Source organism: Sceloporus occidentalis, unplaced genomic scaffold, assembly GCF_023333645.1.
Source record: "Sceloporus occidentalis isolate IW3139 unplaced genomic scaffold, rSceOcc1.0.p SCAF_16, whole genome shotgun sequence".
NCBI lineage: Eukaryota > Metazoa > Chordata > Lepidosauria > Squamata > Phrynosomatidae > Sceloporus > Sceloporus occidentalis.
The window spans coordinates 10,819,343-10,845,943 of NW_028316996.1; the positions used below are offsets into that span (position 1 = coordinate 10,819,343).

Genomic DNA, 26,601 nt, shown 5'->3' on the forward strand with positions numbered 1-26,601 from the left:
GCTTGTTCTACAGACAATATGATCCATCCGTGTTAAAAAAAGAGAATATAATATCATAAGAATAATAGCACATCTTTGTGTTGTCACATCATTGCCTATTTAGAATCTTTAAAAACTCAGTATAATAGTCTAAGCATAATTAAGCCAGGGGCGTACCTAGAAACCACAGGGCCCTGGTGGAAAAATTGCCCCGGTGGAAAAATAGCTGGTCTGTGGCATCATTGCCCCCAAACAACATGTCTGCGGCTTTTTTGCCCCTTGTCCCCCTTTAACATACACTCATATAAACACACACAGATTACACACATTCATTCTAACACACTCTCCATCTGACCCCACTTACACATACATGCTCACACACAAACACCTATACATACAATTGTATACACACAATTACACATCCATGCTCACACATACACAAATTACACATCCATGCTTACACACAATTACACATTGTAATGGGTTGCTTAGTTAGGGTTATAGATACCCTATGAATCCTTCGTCTGTCCCTCCAGGATAGTCTCCAGCCTCAAAAGGCTAATAGATGGATCTTTGTCTTACATCACAAAAGTAGTCACGACCACCATGATTGTGAAGAACAAATGGAATATTTTATTGTTGTAAAACATAGCCTTATATATCCACATAATCGAATTAACATTAATAAACAGGTACATGTAGACGATCCAACCTTTAATACCCTTTGGCTACTGAATACCCTCCTGGCAGTAATCCTGTTAATGGGATTTGTTAACACAATGGAGTTCCTGCCTGAGCCATGTTTGTTTGGCAGCCAGGCTGGAGCCATCTCTGTCTACCTTGGGGCCCTATATGACAGGTCATTCTGTCACACACATCCATGCTCTCTCTCTGTCTTTCTCACACACAATTACACATGTATACTCATACACACACAATTAGCAATTCATTCTCACACACACACAAACACAATTATACAACCATGCTAGCAATCAAACACAATTACTCAACCATGCTAACAATCATACATACATACAAAGAACCAACCTCCCGCCCCTGCTTACTTCTTACCACTCTTGCAGCTTGTCTCGGTTTCACCGCTGGGTAACGTGACGTAATATGACCCTGATACGCTCCTGTCCCCCCATGCCGGTTCAAAATAGTTTAGAAAGGGCCCTTCCGAGCTGGATAGGGGGTTTCTAAATTATTTTGAATCAGTACAAGGAGACAGGAACAGGCATTTCTAGATGAGAAACCTAAACACCTAATTGTCTGTTCATTCTCTACCTTTTGTATTTGTAAATGCAAATTATATTAATATAATACAGGTTAACATATAGAACATTTATATGTTATGGTAGATAATGCCCTTTTTCCGATGCAAGATTTATGTTAACCGTAGTTTATAGGTATTAACTTTAACCTTCATGGACCACGATCCTTCTAAAGTTTTAGAAACATCTAATAAATATGTAATGAAAATTAAGAATATGTGAATATGACATATCAGGGGTCTTTGGGGACTGATGTTTGATTTCCCGTTTCTAATACATTTCAAATCAGCCCATTTTGCTGCGCTACGAATATGATGGTGCTATATAAAACAATAATAAGAATAATAATGAATTAGTCATTCATTGAAAAAACTATCCCTCCAATTACATTTACTTGCCACGTGCGCCCAGATTTCACAAACAAGCAAAAAAAGATTTCTGAGCCTCAACAATATACTTTGTGCGTCAGCCTGTCAGGGTCTGCTGATTGCATCCGCCCTGTTAAATTATGTGACGGCAATAATATACTCTGAATGCACCCACATTGTAACATTTCTCTATATTTCTATCAGAATTAACATTAGCCTTCCTTCCTGGCTACATCTTCAAATGTTTGCCATTTGTTATTACTTGATATCCTGTTGTAAGCACTTTCCATGCCTTTTCGGTTAAATGGTCCATAGGCTTCAAAGCAAACACAAGGCAGATTGGTTGCTAAGAATAAAAAATCTAAGCTTTTCCTGTTTGCACAAATTGCATGCGAGAAGAAATGTGGACTGTCATTCGATCCGCATTCATCTCCCGGTTATGCTGGGGCGTTGATCCTGCACCCTATTTATTCGAGTATGAGTACAATTAATATCTTACTTACAATTTAACATGCGTTATGTGCTCCGGCAATTACATTCTGTTTTTTGGATCCGCTCTTCTACCATTTAATTGTATAAAGAGATTCCATTTATCTAACCATCTCTCTGTCTCCGTCTAGTCTCTCTCTGGACAAATGTAGTTACAATGTAGAATATAGGACATCTGGGTCAGCACGGCATATGTATATTGTATATGTAGCCAAAAATCAATGACTTTTTTTTTTTATCACAGTGTCAGTGTATTCCTCGCCCACTAATTAGCGTCTTTATTATAGCTGCAATTTAGAATTCAGGCAGTAAGAGATGGGAAGGCAAGGTTTACCACCATTCTAATGGTTGCTATGGTGATAACACCACCATCCAGCTTTTTACACAACCCCCGCCTAAAGTATGAGAGATGATGTATTAAATATACATCACGGCATCATTCAAATGTTTACTTCTTTGTTTCTTGTCGTGGAACTCATCATAATTTAGTATAATGATGTTTTGACCCTTTATCTAGATTTCCGTTGTTTGAGACAGAGCGTCTCTAAATCCAAAGGGGATATTTAACAGGTTTCGGTCAAAATCGGTTGTTTCCGTGTTCTGTTCATACCGGACAATTTTTCCCACTTCATAAGGCGTAAGGAAAAAAATCCTATCAAACTTCATGGTACAAATAGCATTTACCTAAAAATCTATGTTTTTTTATCCCAGACTAAAATAAATATTGCAAATTTACAGCATGCACATGTGACAGTGTGGTGGGATTAACAAAAATGTTATGATGTCATTTGTATGCCTAATATTACTCAGTGTGTAATTACCACTTCTTTACCTAATAATCCTTAAAATAAAAATAATACATTAATAGTGTTTTTATAAAATAAATTGTATGGGTATATTTTATTTCCCACCTGAGTTATTGTAAACATATCGATTATGTCAGAGTACATGTAAAAAAAAAAAATATATATTTTCTCTAAAACTCACTTTTTCCACAGTGCGTGACATAATTTAGGTACATATGGAACCGGAATGAAATTTAGCATATAATCTAGCGCTGGGTGTTTGTTACTCCCTCGCCTCTTTCTTCCTGTGATCTCAATCAGTCCCCTTTGCTTGTAAAATAATGACTTTACGTGCTATATGGGTTGGGTGTTTACTTCCATGTCATCCATTAGCTGGATTTTGCTCCGTTTTAGCTGAAACCACCATCTTTTTAAACTAATTTGAATCAATCCCTTATGATTAGCACTCCCTTCTCCTGTGATGGCAAACATTGTATAGAGAATCGGGCTTCATCTGCGTTGCTGTCCACTGTTCTGGTGCTGAAATGAAAACACTTTTTTTTACCATAGTGAAGCCAAGTGCTGCTCAGGGAACCATATGCACCCCCGACACAATGGTACACGCATGTAATGATTCACCCTTACATATGAATACAGATTGATTGCGCACTACATGATCCATTATATACCAGTAAGCAAGAATACATTATTTATATGTTTACATCTATTTAATATATAAGCCGTATTTCTAGAAATGAAACAGAACCAAACACTGAATCAAAATACACAAAACACTATTATTGTAACTATCTGTGTTTTGCTACTATAATAAACAAACTAAACAAATAAGAAGGATTTGAAGCGGAATATAAAGCAGGGAGTGTATTTATGGAAAAAGGAACACTCTGTTTACTATGACTGTACAGCTTTCAGCTGTTGTGTGCAAATGCACCTAATTTACTGTGTTTATAGGTGAAATGGTCAGGGGCTGATATACAATGTAAGGAAGGTTTACTATGCTATGAGGGTGGTAGATGAGTGGAAGAGTCTCTCAGCATTAGTGGTAGAGGTTAATACAGTGAGGGTATTTAAACATGTATTGGATAGGCATAAAACGATCCTGAATGTAAGATGAGGCTAAGGGCTGTTTAAGGTTTGAGTCTTTAAAGCTGGAGAAATTGGCAGATCTGTTGCCATATGCGATGTCTCTATGTTGCAGTGAAGCAGCTGACCTCCATTAGGCTCTTTAATCATTATATCGCTTTTCCCCCCCGTCACTGGGGGGCGTCTCCCTGTCTAATGACACCGACCGATCCCTCGCCGAGGTTGTAGAATTGCGTGGATCCCGACGTTCTATTTTCGAATCTCACCTCCCTCGGGAAAACCGTATAGATTTAAGGCGCTGTAAGTGGCTTTGACGTAGTTTTGACGTGTAACTAAATACTCATTTCCATTGAATCTGGGGAAGGATCGTGCATTTTTTCCTCTGCCTTCCAGCTTAGAAACCACACGAGAGAAACCCGCTCACATAGCAACAAGGGGAAAAAGAAGAAGACTTTATATTTATACAGCACTTATTTTTCTAGCATATATATAAATATTGTAGATTTTGCACATACCACACACAGGCATGGATGGAAGATTTTGGTCGTACCAATACATCGCTGTAGTTTCGATTTTTTCTTCGTGCTGTTTAGTGTGTGTGACTGGGATAGACAGACAGTATGTGAATGAGTGGGCTGCGGAGATCCCAGGGGGGCCAGAAGAAGCCCAACTACTTGCAGAACAACTGGGGTATGAATTCCTTGGCCAGGTAAGATTAAGCTTCATTCTGGAACTTTTCCATATAAGACATAATTATCGTGGCACTAGAAATAATGACTGTAGAAAATGTGTAAATCTGTGATTCTTTTTTGCCATAAAAATGTGATATTTTACCCTTAATGTGCAGATCAGTATATCAGTATTTGTGATCCAGAAAGCCATGCAACCTGATTATTGAAAGGAATTCTAGAATTTGTATTATAATGAAATGTAATCCATTACAGTAACCCTTCTGCCCACCCCTAACAGAACCCTACCAGACACACTCTTAATGTGATCATCAATCATTAAAATCCAATATTCAAGGCACAACAACAAACATTCCTAGTTGGTGTTGTGAGTCATGGACCAGCAGGCCTGGTGGATCTTAATCTTTTAATGACATGTATGAAATCAGACAGGTGCTGTGACACCTCCAGAAAGGAATGGTTTGGGTTTCTTCTCATGAATAAAAATGCAGTATATGATCCTATGGTTCCTGGATCCTCCATGGAGCTAAACATGTGTTGGTTATAACACTAATCTCCCTATATAATGTGTTTTTGTACATTGCAAATGGCAGTGGCAGCTAACTGGCCTTAGCAAGGGACTGTTACTAAACATATATATATATATATAATAATTCACATCTATGACAGCTCAAACAGCACTATCAGCACAGTGATATACTGATAATAAGGAAACCTGAATTTCCATAAAACGTCATTTAGAAAAATGAGTTTGTAGAGAAAGTTGCAGAGCTACCGCTCAAACAGGTGCTCCTGCATGTGATGGTACAATTTTGCATATTTATATGGCTGAAAGGGAAAAAATAGTTTACTTTATTGTAATTACCTGAGCTATATTGTAAGAAATCAACAATAGTATGACATTTAAATTGTAGCTATTTTGTTACTGTATTATACATATAAATATGTTATTTATAGCCCTTACTCACAAAATAGTATTTTAGGATATATATTTTATTAAAATACATGATATTTATACACATGGTAAAATGATAAATTGACAATGATCACTTATTTTTTGGCAGTTAATTTTTCTTTTTTTCGGTCAAATGTATTAGGAAAAGTATGAATGGTACCCTTAAAAGCCCTGTTCTAGAACAATGTGGTTCTGTATGAAAACATAACAGGTGGGATGCCAAACAAAAGAATATTAAGCAATTTTGTCTACTTTGATAAATATATAAATCTAATAGTTAAATTGACTAAAATGCATGTAATAGTGTATATAAAAAAAAAAACACACACAAACGCACACACACATATATATATATATATATATATATATACACATATATACTATATGGACAAAGGTATAAGCTTCCATTCAATAAAAGCTTCCATTCTTCTGGGAAGATTGGAGTGTTTCTGTGTGAATTTATGCCCTATTCATCAATAGCATTGTCCAAAATGTTTTGGGCATTTTTATGCTTTCAACTTTGTGGGACCAGTTTGGGGAAGGCTCTTTTCTATTCAAGCCCCAGCGAGGTCCATAAATACACGGTTGGATGAGTTTGGTGCGGAAGAACTTGACTGGCCTACATACTGACCTGAGCCCCATCGAACACCTTTGGGATGAACTGGAACAGAGACTGTGACTCAGGCATTCTCAGCCAACATCAATGCCTGACCCCACAGATGCTCTACTGGATGAATGGGCAAAACATTCCACAGAAACATTACAAAATCTGGTGGAAAGTCTTCCCAGAAGAGTGGAATCTGTTTTAGCTGCAAAGGGGCGACCAACTACATGTTAATATCCATGTATTTTGAATGTAATGTAATAAAAGTCTCTGTCAGTGTAATGGTCAGATGTCCCAATACTTTTGTCCTTATAGTATATTATAACCTACATTATATGGATACCATTGGAGCATTTTACCTTCCTGTTTTTTAATGATTCCCTTTGTTGGAAGCTGATTGGGTCAGACTGTCTTGGGAATGGAGTACAAGAGGAGAGCAGTTAAAGTGCATTTAGCAGCTGCCTAGTTCTTATTCGGGTCCCATAAGAGGCTATATGAGAGAGACCTATACAAATGTGGCATATATGGAACTATGGAACTATATGTGGAACTTTTCTTCTCTGTAGGCTGTTCGGGTTATTTGGTTTAGTATCATAGTGACACTATGCCAGTGCTCCTGAACACAGGACAGACAGTCGGTATTTATACTTAATATGTACAGACAGATCCAGTATTTGTCCTCCCATAGGCACAGATCTGTCCCCTTGTAAATTAGTGTTTTTCGTGAAGGAACACCTGGCTCCATCGGTTCATGAAGCAAAGCCATTCAAGAAAAAGTGATCTGAATAAGATGCCCCTGTACACTAGATACCCCTGACTATAGCCCCGGAGACCTACATCACCTGTCAAAAGATATAGCAGCAGAAGGTGTGTAAGGAGGGCATGTACTGTAACTGCATTGGCAGGTGGTCAGAATGCCCTGACAGGTATTTTCCTAATTTGGCTCTGACACTCAGTAGCTGAAATTCTTATTTCTTGAGAAAATGCTGGTTCCTGGAATAAAACAATCTTTGTTTTTCCTGTTTGCTGGTTGATTGTATGTTCAGTTTCACATTCTTCCTTCCTTCCTTCATTTTTTTTTTGCACAACTCTTTTGTGATCATGAAAGAAATGGTGCTACACTATAGTACTTAAAGACAAGGCGATGGTTTCAAAGCTTTGCCTCGTGACTAAAGAATTGTTCAGTACTAATAGCCATTGAGATAACTATAACAAAGAAGGCTTTAGTAAGTGGGAAGCGTATGTTTTGAATCTGCAAACATAACTCTGAAAAACTCTGGTAATTTTTTACATAATTACCATTACCCTGTGTTGTGACAAATGTAAACCAAAAAAGTGGATTTAGTTATAAGCCCAGCAGCACCCTGTCTACACCATCAGCACATCATTAGACAGGCTAGAGTGGGGATGTCAGCAAAGGTATGTTCCACATATTATTAATCTATGTATTAATGTACAGACAGACTTATGCAAGCATACAATACAGAGGGAGAAGAATACAAGAGACAAACTAGGAGCCTGAATGAGTATGGCAAAAATATGGGAGATTGTAAACTTAAAAATAAGTTATAAATATTGAGTATAGGTCCAAAATGTGTTGACATAGATCTTGTTATCTGTTTCTGATTTTCAATGGGGTAATAGGAATCCACGCGGTTTCATGTGTCCCAAATCTTCAGTTGTCTTAATAAGGTATAAAGAGAAAATTCAGCATGCTGATTGGGATTTTCTGCCTTGAAAGATGATGTTTTTGGCACAAAGTCTTTTAATTGAGGGCAGTAAAATATTTCTGTTGAGGGAGTTGTGGTATTACTGGGCAAAATGAAGTCAATGTAAGGGGAAAGTGCAGAGAGGATGTTGCCTCCACGTGGAGCTGCAGTATATCTTAAGGGCTTTACAGGGTGAGTAGTTAACGGGTCAGCCAATTTGTCGATGATCACATCGTAAAACCTTTTGGAGGATGAAGATGGAAGACTGACGTTTGCACAAAAGCTTTTTAAATTCCAATTTGTTCTGTTGTTTTTAAGTCTGTCCTGGCAAAGAAGGCCATTGATACTGCTGGCAGGATTATTATTATCTATAATATAAAAAAAGAAATGTCCAGCCTTAAAGCATTGACTTCAGCCCCAAGAAGTTCTGTTTTTAATAATTTCGCCATACATGCTTTGCGGATAAAATACGTTTCACTAAAAACGGGAAAACAATGTCTTGTATGTAACAAGAATGAATGAAATGCGGTGAATGAATTTGTGCCGTATAGCTTACATATGTAGAGAGAGATGCACAGTAAATACCTACATGTAAAACTCATTCTCATTTACCTTTATACTGATTATATATAATGAGGAGAAAAACTGCACAAAAAGAAAGCCATTTCCCCAGCATGAGTAATGCATTTATTGTGGAAAAGCCTGGCCGTTTCTGTGAAATGTCTCTTCTCATAAAATCATGACGTAAGAGTAGCCAAGGATGAGTAATTGCCTTTATGCAAATACAAGAGCAATATCGCCCGTCTTTGTACATAGATGGCATGCTGTATTATACACCAGAATTACTTACATCTGGTTAATTACAGGTAACATTAGGGGTTATGAATCCCAGTGTTATTTAGCAGTGTTTCTCCAGTAGCTTGTTTGTCTGGATTCAATAGCTGGACATTAATCTATAACAAGTAATTGAAAAAGAATCATTCAACTGCCTCCAAAAGAAAAAAGAGATAAATGCAGTTTAATGGTTTTAATGACTTTTAGCCAATACATCTCAATTATTTCCTCTGCAATACATGGGGGGGTATTACCATTCAATTACTTGGGTTATATTTTTGTCCATTTATTAAATCCCAGACACTGTATTGTTGCAATGTTGTACATATAATACATGTATTATATGTATGTATATTCCCAAGACACTGCAAATGATTCACTTTTTTGGTCAATAATGGCGCGGAAGGATCCTACTGACTGTCTATCGTATCCCTGGTTTATATTATTTTACATGATGGACAAAATAATGAAGTCAAGTTTTACAACTGCTAAACTATGGCAACAAAAACACATTCATGAGAGTGTTCTTTCTTTTTATTAAATTTTTTTAAACATCACAGTTTCACCCCTTTTTAAATATAGGAATACAGGTTACGCTATCATGATTGTAAAGTATAAAAAGTACAATTGTATATATAAGATGATGGAATGTGCTAAATCATGCTTATTTATGTTTAAACATTGTGTCTTGTAGATCGGATCACTTGAAAACCACTATCTATTTAGACACAGAGCTCATTCGAGAAGACATCGAAGAAGTGCCCCTCGGATTACAAAAAGGCTTGCAGATGATGAACGAGTAAGTGTGTTTCTAACATTGCACAAACTTGGTCATCACTAATTGTATATGTTGGAGAAGATGATGTGTTGGGATGTATATGTAACTTTTCATGGTCTGTCAAAATGAACAAAGACAATGGCCTTGTACCCAAATTATGAAACAGGCTTAAAAATATTCAGTAATGGAAAAGCATATTCAGATACAAAGGTTGCATGGTATTCATACGTGGGTGTTGCTTGACAAAGGTAGACCTGGTGGCAAAATGTGGCAGAGAGTGGATGGAACTATGTGAGTAGTGGGCAGAGGCAAATGCCACTTCCACCAATAAAAATTAAGCCTTGTCCTAGTCAATTATGAGAATCCCCATGTATTCGTTTATTTAACATCCTTCAAAAGAAAAAAGGTTGTCACAGATTACATTATAGCCAAGATAACTTTACAGAGGAATGCATTTCTGCAACTTTTCCTAATCTTACACCAAAGTATACAAAATAAACCCATAAAGTTGTGTGTACTAAATATTCTATGTAAAATAATTACAAAGTTTCTAGTAGTGACTTTCTAATAGGGCAAGCAATTGCTTTCAATGATGGTCTTCGAGAACCATAATTTGTCAGAAAGTATACCTATACTAAATTTACGTCATCGATATTCGAAACAAAAATGTCAACTGTGATGAACGAGTGAGAAAAGTTCCAATTGGAACGTTCAGGTATAATGACGTTCGCTCTAGAACGTGACCCTGAGAATTTGCCTTTCAACCAAGGCCACTCTCTGAGTTTCAGTTTATAATCTATATATAAACCCTGAAAATCCCCAAGTATGCCCAAAATGTATGTACTTTTAAGAACTCTCCAGATATATTTAGCAGTGAGAGGCAAATTCAGAAAACAGGAAGTTAAGAAGATTCCTAATGATTCCTTCCCATTAAGTCATTCCTTTCACAAGAGGGCATCTGGCTTTTTAAGCCTTACAAATGAAATTGTGGAGAAGGAAGATGAGTTTAGAGCATAGAATGTTAGAGAGTTCGCCTCCTACTCCCACTTGTTTGTGCTATATAAATAAAAGATGATAATAATAATACTACTCTTGGCCTTCGAAACAATGAGTAGAAGAGGGTGAGTCCAGGACACAGAGCAGAAATTTCTTGCCAAACAAATTTTGCTAACTACTCCCGCTGATTCCAGCACAAAATATCTCCAGAGCAAGAACACTGGCTAAAAACAAAAAAAGCTAAATTATAGGCAGTGTTTCTGAATTTACAGGGACAGTCCCTTTTTTGCTTCCTCTCTAATCAAATTCTGATCTGCCTCGCATTGTGGTTTAACTGTGTATGTCTAAGATACACACAGCCTAAACACTTGTATATGAGCTCCAAGCTACCCAGTATCTGTACCGAGTAGCCTGGAGCTCAATGCTGCAGAGTGTGTGGCCCCGCCCATGTACCACCCTTCAGCCCCTGCCCCTTTGTTCTCGTCCCTTTAGGCGCCACCCCTTTGTCCAGAGATCCAAGAAGGAAATGTTGGCCAGTATGCTACTGCAATGCGAATTTATATTTATATTCATTAATGCAAAAACAAACAATTATACTACGTTATTTAATGAGAATCCATTAATATTCTGTTCTTGCTGTTCTGGGCCTGGAAATAAAAAAAAATGTATTAGCAGATATTTCTGCTTCATTCCACCTAAATCACTCATTCTGCTTTTCCTGTCATTCTCTGTGTGGCTGAGGCAACATTTATCCCCAAGAGCCCTTTTAATTAAGGAATCACTGACACGCTTATGTCTGAAAATATAAACGTGTGTTTCGTGTTAACGCTCGACAGACAATAGTTTTAGAGCTGTTTTCAAACATGCCTGTAATTTGCATGTCAGGTCCTATTCAGTTCAAGAATACATAGTCAAATAAATAGATATAATAAAATAAACAGTCACAAGATCGCATGGACTACCTTCTAGGATATGTACATCAGCAATGTTCATCCACAGCCATGTTTGACTTGCGTCTGTCTATGTCGGTCTACTCCAGTCCCACCCCATTGTAACCCAACATGTGTTTCATTGTACTACAGATTAACAAACAGCATAATATTGGTAGCATTGAGCTTGTTCTGATGAGTATATTTTTCTCTATACACACAAATCATTAACCTTGGTGGAAATCTGCATGCTTGTGGTTTTAATGCTGAGTAAAATGGCTGGTGGAAACCATCCAACTTTGGTTTTAGCTCTATCTTTGCCTGAAATGACAGGAACTGATTTGATAGCATAAAACAAGTTTAAACTAGCCTTCATGACACAAATGAATGGTGTGTGGTGTGAGGCTTAGATTGTGTGGCAAAGTAGATAAGGTTACATGTTAATATGTGGACATCACCAGTTTGAAAACATTGGTGTCACCTCATTCAAATGACCTCTTATGTTTTCACTACAAATGTAGGTTTGACCTCACAAACAGGTGCAGGGCATATCTTTACCTTTAATGAGACATATCCTCTATGGGTTGTTGTAACTTAGGATCTAGGTAGATACAGCTTAAGAAAAGTGGCCCCAACTCTTGCAGAACTCAGCAGATAAGACTGAATTCCCTTTCACCCAACATGAATCCCTGGTGGCTTCAGTACAAAATGCTGCAGATTGCTAACCTCGTACCGAGAAAAAAAGAGATCATCACTCTTTTGGCTTACAGTTTATTAAAGCAGAATATAAACAGCCGAAGTATCTAAATGTCTTCGATTTCCGAGGAGCTGAAGTAGACTTTATTTTATTTGAGACGATAAGTGGTGAATTTGTTTCCAACAATCATTATCAACACCAGGTATGAATGTGGGACATCTTAGGTTGTAAAGAATACATTAAGTAGTTCTCAGTGTTTAAAAGATCCCAAACACTAATTTAAGCTTCGCAAGATGTCTCTAGAAATAGACTTCTCGGACATTGCGTGAACTGTGATGTAAAGCAACGTAAATTGTTATTTCATAGTTGTTCATGCTGAAAACATTTTATTTCACCATTAACACCATTTAACTGATGTAATTGCAGGTTTCCTGGGCTGAACAGCAGTATATTAAACAGAGAAGTAAACGTTCTGCCTTCAGGGAAGACACAGAAAAGCTTTTTAATGATCCCATGTGGAGTCACCAGTGGTATTTGGTGAGTGTTTCCAGCTTATCTGCTTTCAAAAAATCATAGTGATACTCGATATCGTTTCTATAGATAATGGTACAGCTCACACGTGAATAATGCAGTTATAAAACTGCTACATTATTGATTTTTTATAATTACTAATAAATTTAAAAAACACGTTTGTTGAAAATAATTGTCAGAATTTGATGGCAGATAAGAATCATTCTTCCCATCTAGTCTGCCCATTTTCATGATGTAAATCAGTGCTCCTCAACCCTCTCCTCCAGTCCAGGATTTAGGTATTACTCAGGTGTGTCTAAGGTGGTTTTGTTTTCTAATTTTGCAACAGCTTAGATACACCAGAGTAATAGCTCTGTAAGTCCTGGACTGTTAGGTGTGCCTTGAGGAGAGGGTTTGGAAGCAGTGATGTAAAGTCCTCGGTCTTGTCTTAGATTCAGGAAAGCTTTATACCAATGCCATCCTTGATTAAATTCCCTCACTGTTTTTGCCTCTACCACTTCTGCAGGAAAGCTGTTCCACTTTTCTACCACCTTCTCAGTAAAGTAAGACTCCCTTACGTTACTTCAAAGCCCCTGACCCTCTAGTTTTAGATTATGACCTCTTGTTCTAACATTTCTCCGTAGACTTAGCATTGTCTCGCCGTATACAAGCCAATAGAGTCTACAAGGTGTGAGAAATACCCTTCTCAATGCACCATAAATTGTTTTCTGTTTCTAGCAAGACACAAGAGTGAACCCCTCTTTACCAAAGCTGGATCTGCACGTCATTCCAGTGTGGAGAAAAGGAATTACAGGGAAAGGAGTCGTCGTAACCGTGCTGGATGATGGTCTTGAATGGAATCACACAGATATATATGCTAATTATGTAAGTACAGATACGATGACGAGGTTAAACTATATTGGCATCATTTCTGATACAGTACATTGGAGGGAGGCATTACATCAACTGTGAAATGTCATTACCATAGTGTGCAAACGAACTAATTCAAATCTATAGCCTGTGCTAGCGAACATATGACTGCTTTTCTTCAAAATGTTACAAAGGTTTTCTAAACAAGTCAACTATCCTCACAGAGTGGCAGCAACATAATGGAAAAAACAACTTAATGGGAAGGAATAAGGATAAAAACAAAGTTACTGAACAATCATTACAGATGTTTTTTTAATGCGCTGAAGGACAAATATATTGAAAAACATATGGAACCGCTTTACACAACTGTATATAGCCTTGAGCAATCATATGTTTTACAAGCATCTGTTTCAGTATTCATTTCTGACAAAGATTCCCGCCAAATATGTAAATAAGTCGTCCCTTAAAAATGTATATATTCACGAAAGAAATGCATATTCAAGAATGCAGTGCATAAATTCTTTTTAAATGATATATATATATATATATTGAAAATCACTCTTGTACTAGTATTAGTATTTTTTTGACGTTTGCACAAATTGTGTCCTTTCTTTACAAGCAAAACACAGATCCTAGCAGTTTAGCAGGCTAGATCAGCTTACAGTTCCATATTCATTTTTGGACATATAGGATGGAAGTCCAGCTATGAATATGACTGTTGTGACCCAAGCTTCAGAGTCAGAGGCAGGTGATACGGTGCACAATTAATCAAACTAATTAAATAACTAATCCTGTTGAGGGTCACACAATATGGAACTATCTTGTATACATATTAGGAATGGTAAGAACACCTCACAAACCAAGCATCACAATTAATTTTATTTATCAGTATAATATGTAGTCATTGATACAATATTTGTGTAATGTTTTTCAGGACCCAGATGCAAGTTATGATTTTAATGATAATGACAACGATCCTTTCCCTAGATATGATATTACAAATGAGAACAAGTGAGTATGCTTTTGATTCATAGCTGTTCTAGAATTGTGATAGAACTCATTGTATTTACAGCCAGAGCTGAGACAGCTTAAATAACAGGAATATTTTTATTCATTGATGTCTAGACCCAGTGGCGACTCTAGAAACAATATATAGGGGGGGCACACAAGATACCACAGTCAAACTGGGGGGGGCATTAATAATTTCCACCATTAAATCATACCACTGAAAAAACACACACACACATATATATATATATATATATATATATATATATATATATATATATATATATTGCCAAAAGTAATGTGCTTTGGAATGATACTTTTGTTATTGGACAATACAATACTTGATCATTCAACATGGGAAGCCTGAAGCCACAATTTAGTACGACTAATCCTTGAAATCCTTTAAACAACACAATACCTTAACTTCTGCACTAAATGATTTCAGGGCCTAATATTAGTCCCTGCTGCCGATATATATATATATATATAAATATATATATAAATATTAGACCCTGCTGCCGATAGCAGGTATAGATCAACACATTAACACACAAACGCAGCTTTGCATGTATAGATCAATTGAAATTCACTTGTGATCAAATAAACAGAATCAGACATACAAATCCTGTATTTGCAGGTATACAATAATAATATATTAAATGTAGCATTGCAGGTATAGATCAAATCAATACATGGAAACAGCATTGCAAGTATTAATCAACTGAACAAGACATACAAACCCTGTATTTTAAGGTATACATAAATAATGTATGGAAACATAGCATAGCATATATGGATCTACAAAATAACACAAAAACCCAGCTTTGCAGGTACAGATCAATTGGAATTCACATAAAAAACGGCATTAAAGGTATATTTAAAACCCCTAAATTACAGGGATAGATCACAGGTTGCACACCCCAACCACGCTGCCCACATAGAACCTGGCCAGCACCCAGATAACACACATAAGATTTGCCATCTTTGTCCCATATACACCCTGCCTGTGCCATCCTGTTCCCCAAGGCTCAAACATCCTGCTAGTGCCATCTTTGCCCTTCCACAATTATACATCTATGATACACACAAACACATTAACTCATGCTCTCCCTCATTCAGACAAATCATCCACATATTAACTCATGCTCTCCCTCATTCAGACAGTTCATCCACATATTAACTCATGCTCTCCCTCATTCAGACAAATCATCCACATATTAACTCATGCTCTCCCTCATTCAGACAATTCATCCATTTTAAGAAACTACACCCCTTGGAGCTTCAAATGAGGGGCTACATGTATTTCTAGGACAAAAGTTGAGTGCACAAATAATGATGGAATATGTCGCTTTGGCTTGAAAATATGTTTTTTCTATCCATAGCGACATGTTCATTTGTGTCTTACGCACTCCAGGTTTGTACTAGAAACACATGCAGCCCCTCATTTGATGCGCCAAGGGATGTCGTTTTTGCAAATGTGTACTTTTTGTGCCATAATTTAACTTCCTACGTGAGCAGTAATGCCACGTCAAGGCTTCAACCCTAATTACTGATCATTCACACGCCTTTCATATCTCCATTCACTCACAGAAGCACACGCCATTCTTTCCATACATTTACTCACAGAAGCACACACACCATTCTTTCCCCTTACAATCCCAAAGAAATGATGGTAAAGGGAGAAAAAAAATCACTTTTACAGCAAAAATAAGTTTTGCCGTAAAAATGCAAGGCGCTCCAGGGATGAGATGGTTACTCACGTACCGCACAGGCTAAATGGCTGATTTTAATAATATTTGCAGTTCATCAGGATTTCAAAAATTGCCTCCCTCTACCGTTGGCTAAATTTAACCCCATGATCAAAGGGATCATAGGATTAAAAATTAGTATCGGCCATTTTTAAAAAGGGAATGTGACTTTTTATAGCTATATGATCGCTGTGGTAACATTGGCTACCACAGTGATCATTTAGCTAGAATACTTAAACTTTTTTTTTTTTTTAAAGTTAAACTACTTTATGTTTAAATAATTTAATTTGGGGGTCTCTAGGCAATTTTGATCTTTTTTTTATCTGCCTTAAGAGACCCCCAAATCATTTTTTTTACATTTTTATTTTTTTTAACTTAATATTTTTTATTCTTTTTTTACAAAAGGCGATTACCTTTCCAATGGTATATGTTGGGGGTATGTAGCTGCTTATGCCCCCACACCTCTTTAACTGACAATTGTCAGTTGTTAATAAAGTTGCGCGGTGACGTCATCGCGTCATTGCGCGAGACGTCACCGGGCAGATCGGGTGGCCCCGGTGATGCCCTTCAGTGTGAGGGGCAGATCGCCGGGGTAGGTGGTGATGGAGGTCCACAGACCTCCATCAAGGTAAGATAGTGCTAGTGACGGCATGGTGCCGTCGTTAGCACCTGACTGGGACTGCTAGCGACGGCACCATGCTTTGCTTTCAAATTCGGTGGGGGGGCAACAGGGGGGGCAAGGACTAACCTAGGGGGGGCAATTGCCCCCCCTTGCCCCCCTGTAGCGACGCCACTGTCTAGACCACATGCTTAACATCCGCTTCCTCCACATCCACTGTATCCCAATTCTAGAAAATATTTGTCACGGGTTAACCTGTACTTTCATCATTCTAAGTACAGATGAACTGTACTGAGGTTTTGTTTCATAGAACTAATGAATAGGTCCCAAAATATTTTCTATGGAAAGATCTTCATTGTTGGATTGCTGTCCCTAATTGCAGTGATATTATTTGATGATACAATTCCAGCTACCACTATATATATATATATATATATATATATATATATGTTTTTTAAGAAAAAATCTTGTTTTTGTATATTTTGCAGACATGGCACCAGATGTGCAGGTGAGGTTGCAATGATTGCAAACAACAAGAAATGTGGTGTTGGAGTTGCATACAATGCTAAAGTTGGAGGTAATTCAAGTAACAAATGATCATTTACATATTAAACTTTTATGCAAATATTTTATTTTACTTGCCAAAGGTAGAGACACCTGTATTCAACTTTCCTTCAAACCACAGTTTAGTTATTACTCCATTCCATGATTCATGTTATCCTTTTCTAAATAATGTATATTACACAGATCATCACTAGCTTGGTTTGTAGTATACATAAGACAGCAGACGCACACCAAGAAGGAACCTTGTTGTGTAGATGATCGAAAAGTAAAATACATGCTATTAGCAGGGAAATTCACTGAACAGATTCCCTGATTTTTATAGGCAATAATACATTTTTTGCATATATTTTTTTTTACAAAAAATAATAATGTCCTTTACAGATATGATAAGAAATATTTTTTTCTTGCTTTATGATTTACCTTGTAAGTTATTAGCCCCGCTGCCAATAACTACTGGTCACAAGGTTTGGTGCTATCTAGAACGTTGAACATTTTGCAGAACAATGACAATCCTCACTTGTTTCAGACAGACACACATTGTTATTAGCGGCCCAAATAGCTTCATGGTGCCTACGTCAACATGGAAGCGCCTGGTTAATGAAAGGCAGACAGCAACAGTCACTTCAGTTTTACTGACATGCAGAGTAACGAGCCAATTTCTTTTCTCATCAGTCGTGTTCTGGAAAACAGTTTGCGCGCCCAGTGACAATGAAATGTACTCTATACATCTGCAGAATCTTTCTTTACATTTAATATTTGCAGTTATACCTTTGGATTTTACTTAAGGTGATGAATATCATTATTTCAGTATGCATTAATAGCAGAAAAGAAGCCATACTTGTATAGCTTATGTCCATTTTCAACATTACACCAATATATCGGGGACTGATAATTCTGACAAATACATCTGGAAGCCTTGTTGTAAGAACTTGAATGGAACTTACAATGCATAGAAGAAAAAATATGTTTGTGAGATAACTATAATATACTGTATCTTACTTTATTTACTGTCATTTTGCTCTTGTAACTTTCCTCATTTAAAATGCTGGTTTGGTTTTTGTGCCACCGCTAATAAATAATTCACTTAAGTGCACTCCCAGTAAGCGGTGGCTTCATGTGAATATCCCATTAGACTGGTAACAAGTAAAATGCAGATGGCATACATTATTGTGCTGGAATTACTTTCATAAAGAATACAATTTTATACAGAATAAGAATGACATTTGCATAATTCTCAAGCGCCAAACGTTGATCAAGGGAAACAAAATGTATTTTTTTTTTTTTTTTTTTTTTACAATATGCCCTTTTTTCCTCTAAGGGAAACCACTATTTTATTGTAGCAAAGTCTCATGCAGAAGTGCAAAGTACTATCAAGACCTATAGTAATTCTATTATTTGGGAGTATTCTGAAGGAGGTGACTGTACAACAAAAATTATCTGTGTAATGTAAACTCTTATGCAGATCAGCACTTAGAAGAAAAAACTAGTATATTTTTTAGGAGAAAACCATGAGTGATTTCCATATATGTCATAAAGTCCCACGTATAATTAGTTAATATTGCTGTGAAATTCCAGAATTACATACACGAACACTGGGTATCCTAATTATTTAATTCATTAATTCTTCTTTTAATTAAGGAATTCGTATGCTAGATGGTGTTGTGACAGATGCAATTGAAGCAAGTTCAATTGGATTTAATCCACAACATGTGGATATTTACAGTGCAAGCTGGGGACCCAATGATGATGGGAAAACAGTGGAAGGACCTGGACGGTTAGCACAAAAGGCTTTTGAATATGGTATTAAACAGGTAAGCCTTTTAGCCAAAAATTGCCACGATGGTAACAGGGAATGCATAAGCGGACATAGTGGATCAATAGAGAAACACTAGAATGAATGATGAATGATGAATGATATGCCTAAAACCTTAACAGGACGTCATCCATCATATGCACTTTCATTTAGATGATAGCTGAGTCATTCCTTTAAATGATCATGGTACCAAATGATTTGGCTGCCAAACACATCTGATATGTCGGCCACTCATTTTGGGGATGTCTAATGCTCCCATTGAGCACAACGGGTGTGCTTCATGCCGTTGACTGACTGCTTCAGAGGCACATGGTAGTTTCTTTAAAGCGTATACGGTTTTCAAAAAAAATATTCAATGTAATATGCAATAATCTTTACAACGCGTTCTGAAATAAATTTTTGTGGGGAACAGATACTTAACTATGTAACAATTGTATTTATAGGGCCGAAATGGAAAAGGCTCCATCTACGTATGGGCTTCTGGAAATGGTGGTCGTCAAGGAGATAATTGTGATTGTGATGGGTATACAGACAGCATTTATACCATTTCTATAAGCAGCGCCTCTCAGCAAGGACTGTCTCCCTGGTACGCTGAGAAATGTTCTTCCACCCTGGCTACGGCATATAGTAGTGGAGATTACACGGATCAGAGAATTGTAAGTTATTGAGAAATACATTGAAACATTGTAATGAGATTGAAAACTTGAGAAAAGTGACAATGCTAGACCAAATATATTAAAAATAAAATAAAACAATGTTTTTGGAGTTAAATCAAAATAAAGATATTTTAAAACCCATCTTAAGGTTCTTGCACTGGCGGGATTTTTCCCTGCCGGCACAGGGTAGATCAGGTAGATAGGGTCTTCCCTGGCAGCAGGAGCCAGCACCGGAATAATGGAGAATGCCCAAACAGAAGTTCGGCCATTCTCTGCTTGCTGTGTCAGTCCTGACACCACCCAAAATAATGTAAGAAGGTTCCCAGATGGTCTATCCAGAACCTCCTGAAACCTCTGATGAGCTCCCCGATGTTCCTGTGTTTAACTTGCTGAGAGCAAAATTCCTTCTTGACTTAATGAACCGCACAGAAACTTACAGAGAAACCGGCTGTTTGAGGGAAGGTTTGTACTTATAGTTAGATCTAGATCAGCTCCACCTCACTCTTTCCCCTGATTACTGCCAATCTTACCCTCAATGGCACCCTGGGCAAGAATACTCTTTGCTAGTCCCAATTTTTGTAAATTTGAGACAGAATTATATTTTACTCGATGAAATTCATAAATACATTGTCTGCTTGTCTGTTTTCTCTAAACATGATTGTGACTTTTAGAGTTGTAGAACACTGTCATACACACCAAAGCTCATAGAAAGAAAGGAAATCAGGGGAGGATGGAGGAATAATAGGCCCCAATAGGCTGCTCTGCCCCTAGTAAATCACTAAATACACCACTGCACGCTTACCCCTTGATTCAGTTGCCTCCAGCAGCTGTCTGGGATGCCTAATGCTATGACCAGCCTTGCAAGCAGAGATGAGTCAAGCAGCACAGCATAAGCATACACCGCAATCAATAAACTGTTATCTGTATTGATGTTCGACCGATGTAGTGCCTGCACAATTTTTCATTGCTGTTTGATGCTTTAAAATAAATAGTCATAAATCGGATGTATGTTTCGTGAATCGTTTAACTTCAACTGCCAAGGAACTGCTACCCACAAGAAGTATGTAGTTTAGCATAGAATTTAGTTAGAATTTGTCTAACCTTCATATCACAAATGTCCTGTGAAGCAAGGAAATGTCTCATTGAGTCATCAAACATGAAGAAGAGACAGCGGCACTGTCTTTATAGCTTCTCTCCCATAGCACTAGGTATTGTACTGTGTTTAGTATCTGTTTGCTTTCTACAACGTTGTGTGTTTATTATCAGTTACACATATCCACACATTATTTTGGCTATATCCACTTTTGCTTTTTACCCAAATCTGCCTGAAATACTTTTTTTCTAATGAAATCTGGATGGTGGCTCCGTATCTGTATGACATATTCTCCTTTTGCTTCTTCAGATAAGCGCTGACTTGCATAATGATTGCACGGAGACTCACACTGGAACTTCCGCTTCAGCTCCCCTGGCTGCTGGGATCTTTGCTCTTGCACTTGAACATAAGTAAGGATAAGCTTATCGCTATATTTGAAGTAGCTAATTGATTTGTCCATTATTGGCTTACTATCTAAAAACTGACTTATTAGAACCTATTTCTAGCCTTTTTCTTATTGTGAAGAAGGTTTGGAGGGGAGAAAAGAGAATAGGAAGCTGCTTATGATCCCAAACATGCAAGTCTGAAAGAGGACAGAAGGCTGCAAGGTTTCATGGTCAACAACAAAGGGGTGATAGGCGGGAAGGGAGTGGGGGGGAGGAGGAGATCAGGACTGAAAGGAGAGAAAGAGAGGACAACAAAGATACAGGTAAATGCTGGATGCTTAAAAGTGGTGGTCGAAAGGGAAATTGGTTGGAGGATTGGAAGGATGAGTAGCATAAAGAAGGAAGAGTAAAAAGACATAGAGAAAGGAAAAAAGCTAAAACAAACTGTTTAGGGAATCCTCGTAAAGATGTCTTCTCCAGCGAAAATTCCTATTTTATCCTGCTGCTGTTAATGAAGAACTATGCAGTAATATAATAAACGTTCTAGAGGCATTACAATTCTGCCAAGGTAGCTTATAAACTGCTAGTGGGTTTTTTTCTTTCACTGAAGATATCTGCTAATTGAGGTACTTTTCCATTGTCCAATAGTGTGTTTTTTTTTTACTTTTATTTCACTTCTAGTGAATATATTGCTTGTTTAATGAAACCTCTATATTTAGGTTACTGGTTCTGGAACGGAATTGATTTAAATTACAAGACTACTTAAGCATCTTCTTCCTGCATATTACCATTTCAAAGAATGTTCCCCTTGTTATACTACAAATGCGTGTGTATATGCTGTAATTTATTCTGAATTGTTTTACTTTGTCTATCTATAGAAATGTAGGACACAATGTTCTGCTACAATGCTTGGTATATAAAAATAGAAACCTTTCAGTTGTGGTGTAAATATGGAGTGTTTCACATCATTGTACAAACGTGATTCTCTCAAAACAGTGAGATTAGGGAAGAATTCCTGTACGGGTAATCTAGAAACATGATTATTGGTAGGAAACATGATTGTTTTTATTGATTTGCTGGTTTGGTTTCAGCCCGAATCTTACCTGGAGGGACATGCAGCATCTAGTGGTATGGACATCAGAGTATGACCCATTGGCTAACAACCCCGGTTGGAAAAAGAACGGAGCTGGTTTAATGGTTAACAGCAGGTTTGGATTTGGGCTTCTCAATGCCAAAGCACTTGTGGATTTAGCTGATCCTAAAACGTGGAAAGGAGTACCAGACAAGAAAATCTGTGTTGTAATGGACAGCGGTTTTAAACCCAGGTAAGATATATGAACCCCTCCCCTCCTATTATCAGAAAACATAGCTACAGTATAGAACACAGAACAAATAATGTCTCGAGTTGTTATTAGTATGCACCTTTACAGTGTATGGCCACAAAGTGTTGTTGAAGACATTTAGTTTTGAATATGTACAATTAAACACACTATGACAAGAAATGCTAGATCAGAAAAAAAATATGATTTCATCACTAAAACAAAAAACTAATCGGTAAAGGGGGTAACCCTGACAGTCAATTAAACATCTAAATCAATCTAATTGCATTTACCATTGCTGCTTATGTCTATTAGTAAATGCCTTAAATCTCCAGCTTCAACCCAGCAACGCAACATAAGAAAAATCTAATGAACATTAAAAATGCCTGATGGAGAGAACATAAACAAACTAGAAAAATAATCTCCCTTCACTGAGCATGCCATTGGATCTTGTTGGACTTTGATTACATGTGGGCACTTTATAAGCTAACTTCTTACCAGAAATCCAGCAATTTCAACTATGTTATGGTTCCATTTCACAGCCTTGGAATCGAAGTAGAGTAGGAGGTCTTATCTCCCCCACTCTTCTTTCTTACTCACTCAATTGTAAAAGGAGTAGGGGAATAGTATCCAACACTTACCGTTTTACTTTAGGATAATGCTATCTTTTATTTAAAGTTTTTAATTACTAATTGAAGTAGCATAACATATTATTAATAGAAAGTGGGGTATCTCCTCAGGTGTTAAGGTTTTTTTTAACTAGGACTCGGTTTGGCTTTTAGCGAACAGTCGAGTGAAGTTAAATTGCTTTACAATATTACAATAAAAATAACTTCATAGTATGACAAATCATCTAAGTACTAACGACTCCATCATATGGTATGTCAACATCTCAGTTTTGTTACTCTAAATTAGATGCAGCACATGCCTAGTGTTTTACAGTAAAAACTAGATGCAAATACCTGTTTTCAACAAAGACAACCAAAGAACTTTATCATGGAGAAAAAACAACAACTTAATTGCATGATAAAGATATGTTTTATCCTTATGAATGTATGGTAATAATCATAGTAATGAACCAGACTGATTACACTCAATGGGGGGGCATATATCATTTGTACCCTGTCATTTAATTTACTCTATAGATATATCCCCTCCACCTAGATGGAGCTAGATATTCCATAATGTTGTTCCTATTTGCTCCTGCCTACTCCCTCAGTACAGACACAACATGTATTTATATTTTAGACATATTCATAAAGCTCATTCAGTCTCTCTGAACCGTCTGCTCTTGTGATGCTGATGCCTCCAATTATAGCTTTTCCATCTAGATTCTGCCTCATTTACCAAAATAAGCATAATGTTTCTCATTATGCATCACATTTCATGAGTGATTCATACAACATCGTTTTTGTAGGTGTAACAATGATATATTGATGGATCTTTATAATTTTTCTCATTGTTACAGAAAATCCAATTAATTCCTAATACTTCTTCTAACAAATTACAGCTCATTATTTTGGATATTTTATTTTATAATTTAGGTCACTAGGTTTATCTATCTATCTATCTATCTATCTATCTATTTATCTATCTATCTATCTATCTATTCTTAGGAATCGATCTTGACCCTCCATGTCACTTCCGAGCATATTTTGTGTTTTATATGTAAATAGCAACTACATACCAGGGAGATCACAATATCCTGTTCCTGTCTACAGGTTTTTAAGAGCAGAAGGGGAAATAATTGTAGAAATTCCCACTAAGGCATGTGAAGGTCAGGATAATTATGTAAAGTCCTTGGAGCACCTGCAGCTGGAAACCACTATAGAATATACACGCCGTGGAGATCTTCACATCACGCTAACATCACCATCAGGTATTAAAGGAAGATGCATGATACTATAAGAGAAGTACAATGTTTTTTAACCCTTTCTTTTAAATCACTTAATTATAAATAATGTTGGGTAGCAATAAAGCAGCTGAGGGCTTGAGAAAAATGTGACTATTCTGTAAAGGTTGAAGGAGGGTGCGATTATTCACTCAGATAATGATTGTTTCTAACTTTACGTGAGCACAGGAACCAGCACAGTTCTATTAACTGAGAGAGAAAGGGACACGTCTCCTAATGGCTTCAAAAATTGGGATTTTATGTCTGTTCACACTTGGGGTGAGGATCCCACTGGCACCTGGACCCTGAAAATCACTGATATAGTAAGTATTATCTTTAGGAAGTATCTATTTAATTTAATGTTTTGTTTTTCTTGGATGCCTAAAAGCAAAAAAACCCATTATTTATCTCTCTGAAGATAGAGCAATGAAGGATCATATTTATCTTGTGCAAGAGAGTACATGAGGAACATGATACTTCATAGCTCCATCTACCTTGGTCCAAGAGGCATTGAAATACCTTCTTAAGGAGATGAGCATAACAAAGATAAGCAGACTAAATGAATGAAATACTTATGTTTAAATATGAATAATAATAATAATAATGCAATTAATAATAAATGTTTCAGTCAGGAAGACTGCAAAATGAAGGAAGAATTGTTAATTGGAAGTTGATACTACACGGGACATCCACAAAACCTGAGCACATGACCCATCCCAGAGTCTATACGTCTTACAACATTGTTCAAAATGATCGTAGGGGTGTGGAGAAGCTGGTTGATATTGGCAAGGTAATTTGTGATTCTAGTAAAATATTTCATTTAGAAACCCATATTTACACTGATAGACCTCATGGTTATTGAGAAATAAAACACAAATCTGGTAACGATGCTATTAAAGTATGCTTATTTTTTTCTCACCCAAGTTCTGATCATTTTTTTTCAGGAGGACCTCAATAACAATTTTGTAACTGGCCAGCCAGGAACAACTGAAGCCCCACAGGAGCAAAATGAGAAAGAGGAGACCGCAAAATCCCAGGCAATGCTTCGCCTTTTGAAAAGTGCATTTGACAGAGAACAGGCTCCTTTTACGGCAGAAGAAACACCCATCGCTAAACATCATTTGTATTATGTTCTGGATAAAATAAGTAAACAGCCAAACCCAAAGGACTCAGACGGTGACATATACAATGAGTATATCGACCATTTCTATAATACCAAGCCTTACAAACACAGAGATGACAGACTGCTCCAAGCTTTCCTGAATATTATAAACAAAAAACCCTAGAGTTACATAGGGCTAGGTATTCCACCATGTTGGAAACATTCATGCCTTTCAACTGCCATTATATTTTGGATTTCATTGTTTTGGAGCCCAATTAAAGTGCAAGTAATAATATTTATTTAAAAATAACAAAAAAAAGCACACTAAAAATAAACCAGCAGGCAATTGTGCATCTATGTAATTCTCCACACAGGATACAATGTAATAGGTGTGTGTTATATTTTGTTTGATTCATTTGGCTCTTAAAGGGTCAAATGTCTTTCACCTGCCAAAGCATCATTGGACATTTTTTTCAAGAATGCATTTCAAAAAAATATATATAACCAGCCCATGTAAAGTAATGTTCTTCAAAATGTTTAACTTATAACCTTACGAGTTTGTACATTATGCTTACTGTAGGATAGCTCTTTACATAGGCTGTTCGGAAACATGTGAACCGTATGTGTCCTGGAAAAAATGGCTAATGTGGTCACACTATATTCAAACACTGGTGACAAACAAATGAGTCGCAGGCAATAGAATCCAGCAATTTATTGCAAAAACATGAAACACATTCAGTAACAGCAGCTCTTTGCAAACCAGTTTGGGGATAATAAGCCAAATGTTTTCTAAAGGGATCAGAAATCCGCTAAATGTGTTGTAAGGTAATGA

At 36.9% G+C, this 26,601-nt stretch overlaps 1 protein-coding gene across 1 annotated transcript in view; it reads left to right on the forward strand.

Moving 5' to 3' along the window:
- LOC149303024 (neuroendocrine convertase 1-like) overlaps positions 1 to 25,953 on the forward strand; it is a 44,996-nt gene extending 19,043 nt beyond the window's left edge. The window contains exons 3-16 of the mRNA XM_089481747.1: positions 4,593 to 4,708; positions 9,485 to 9,589; positions 12,617 to 12,727; positions 13,439 to 13,585; positions 14,505 to 14,581; positions 17,434 to 17,522; positions 19,148 to 19,320; positions 19,766 to 19,978; positions 21,381 to 21,481; positions 22,549 to 22,782; positions 24,498 to 24,655; positions 24,857 to 24,990; positions 25,296 to 25,457; positions 25,612 to 25,953. Of these exons, the coding sequence (XP_089337873.1) occupies positions 4,593 to 4,708; positions 9,485 to 9,589; positions 12,617 to 12,727; positions 13,439 to 13,585; positions 14,505 to 14,581; positions 17,434 to 17,522; positions 19,148 to 19,320; positions 19,766 to 19,978; positions 21,381 to 21,481; positions 22,549 to 22,782; positions 24,498 to 24,655; positions 24,857 to 24,990; positions 25,296 to 25,457; positions 25,612 to 25,953 (2,162 nt within the window). The remainder of the gene's footprint in view (positions 1 to 4,592; positions 4,709 to 9,484; positions 9,590 to 12,616; positions 12,728 to 13,438; positions 13,586 to 14,504; positions 14,582 to 17,433; positions 17,523 to 19,147; positions 19,321 to 19,765; positions 19,979 to 21,380; positions 21,482 to 22,548; positions 22,783 to 24,497; positions 24,656 to 24,856; positions 24,991 to 25,295; positions 25,458 to 25,611) is intronic.
- The last annotated feature ends 648 nt before the right edge of the window (positions 25,954 to 26,601 follow it).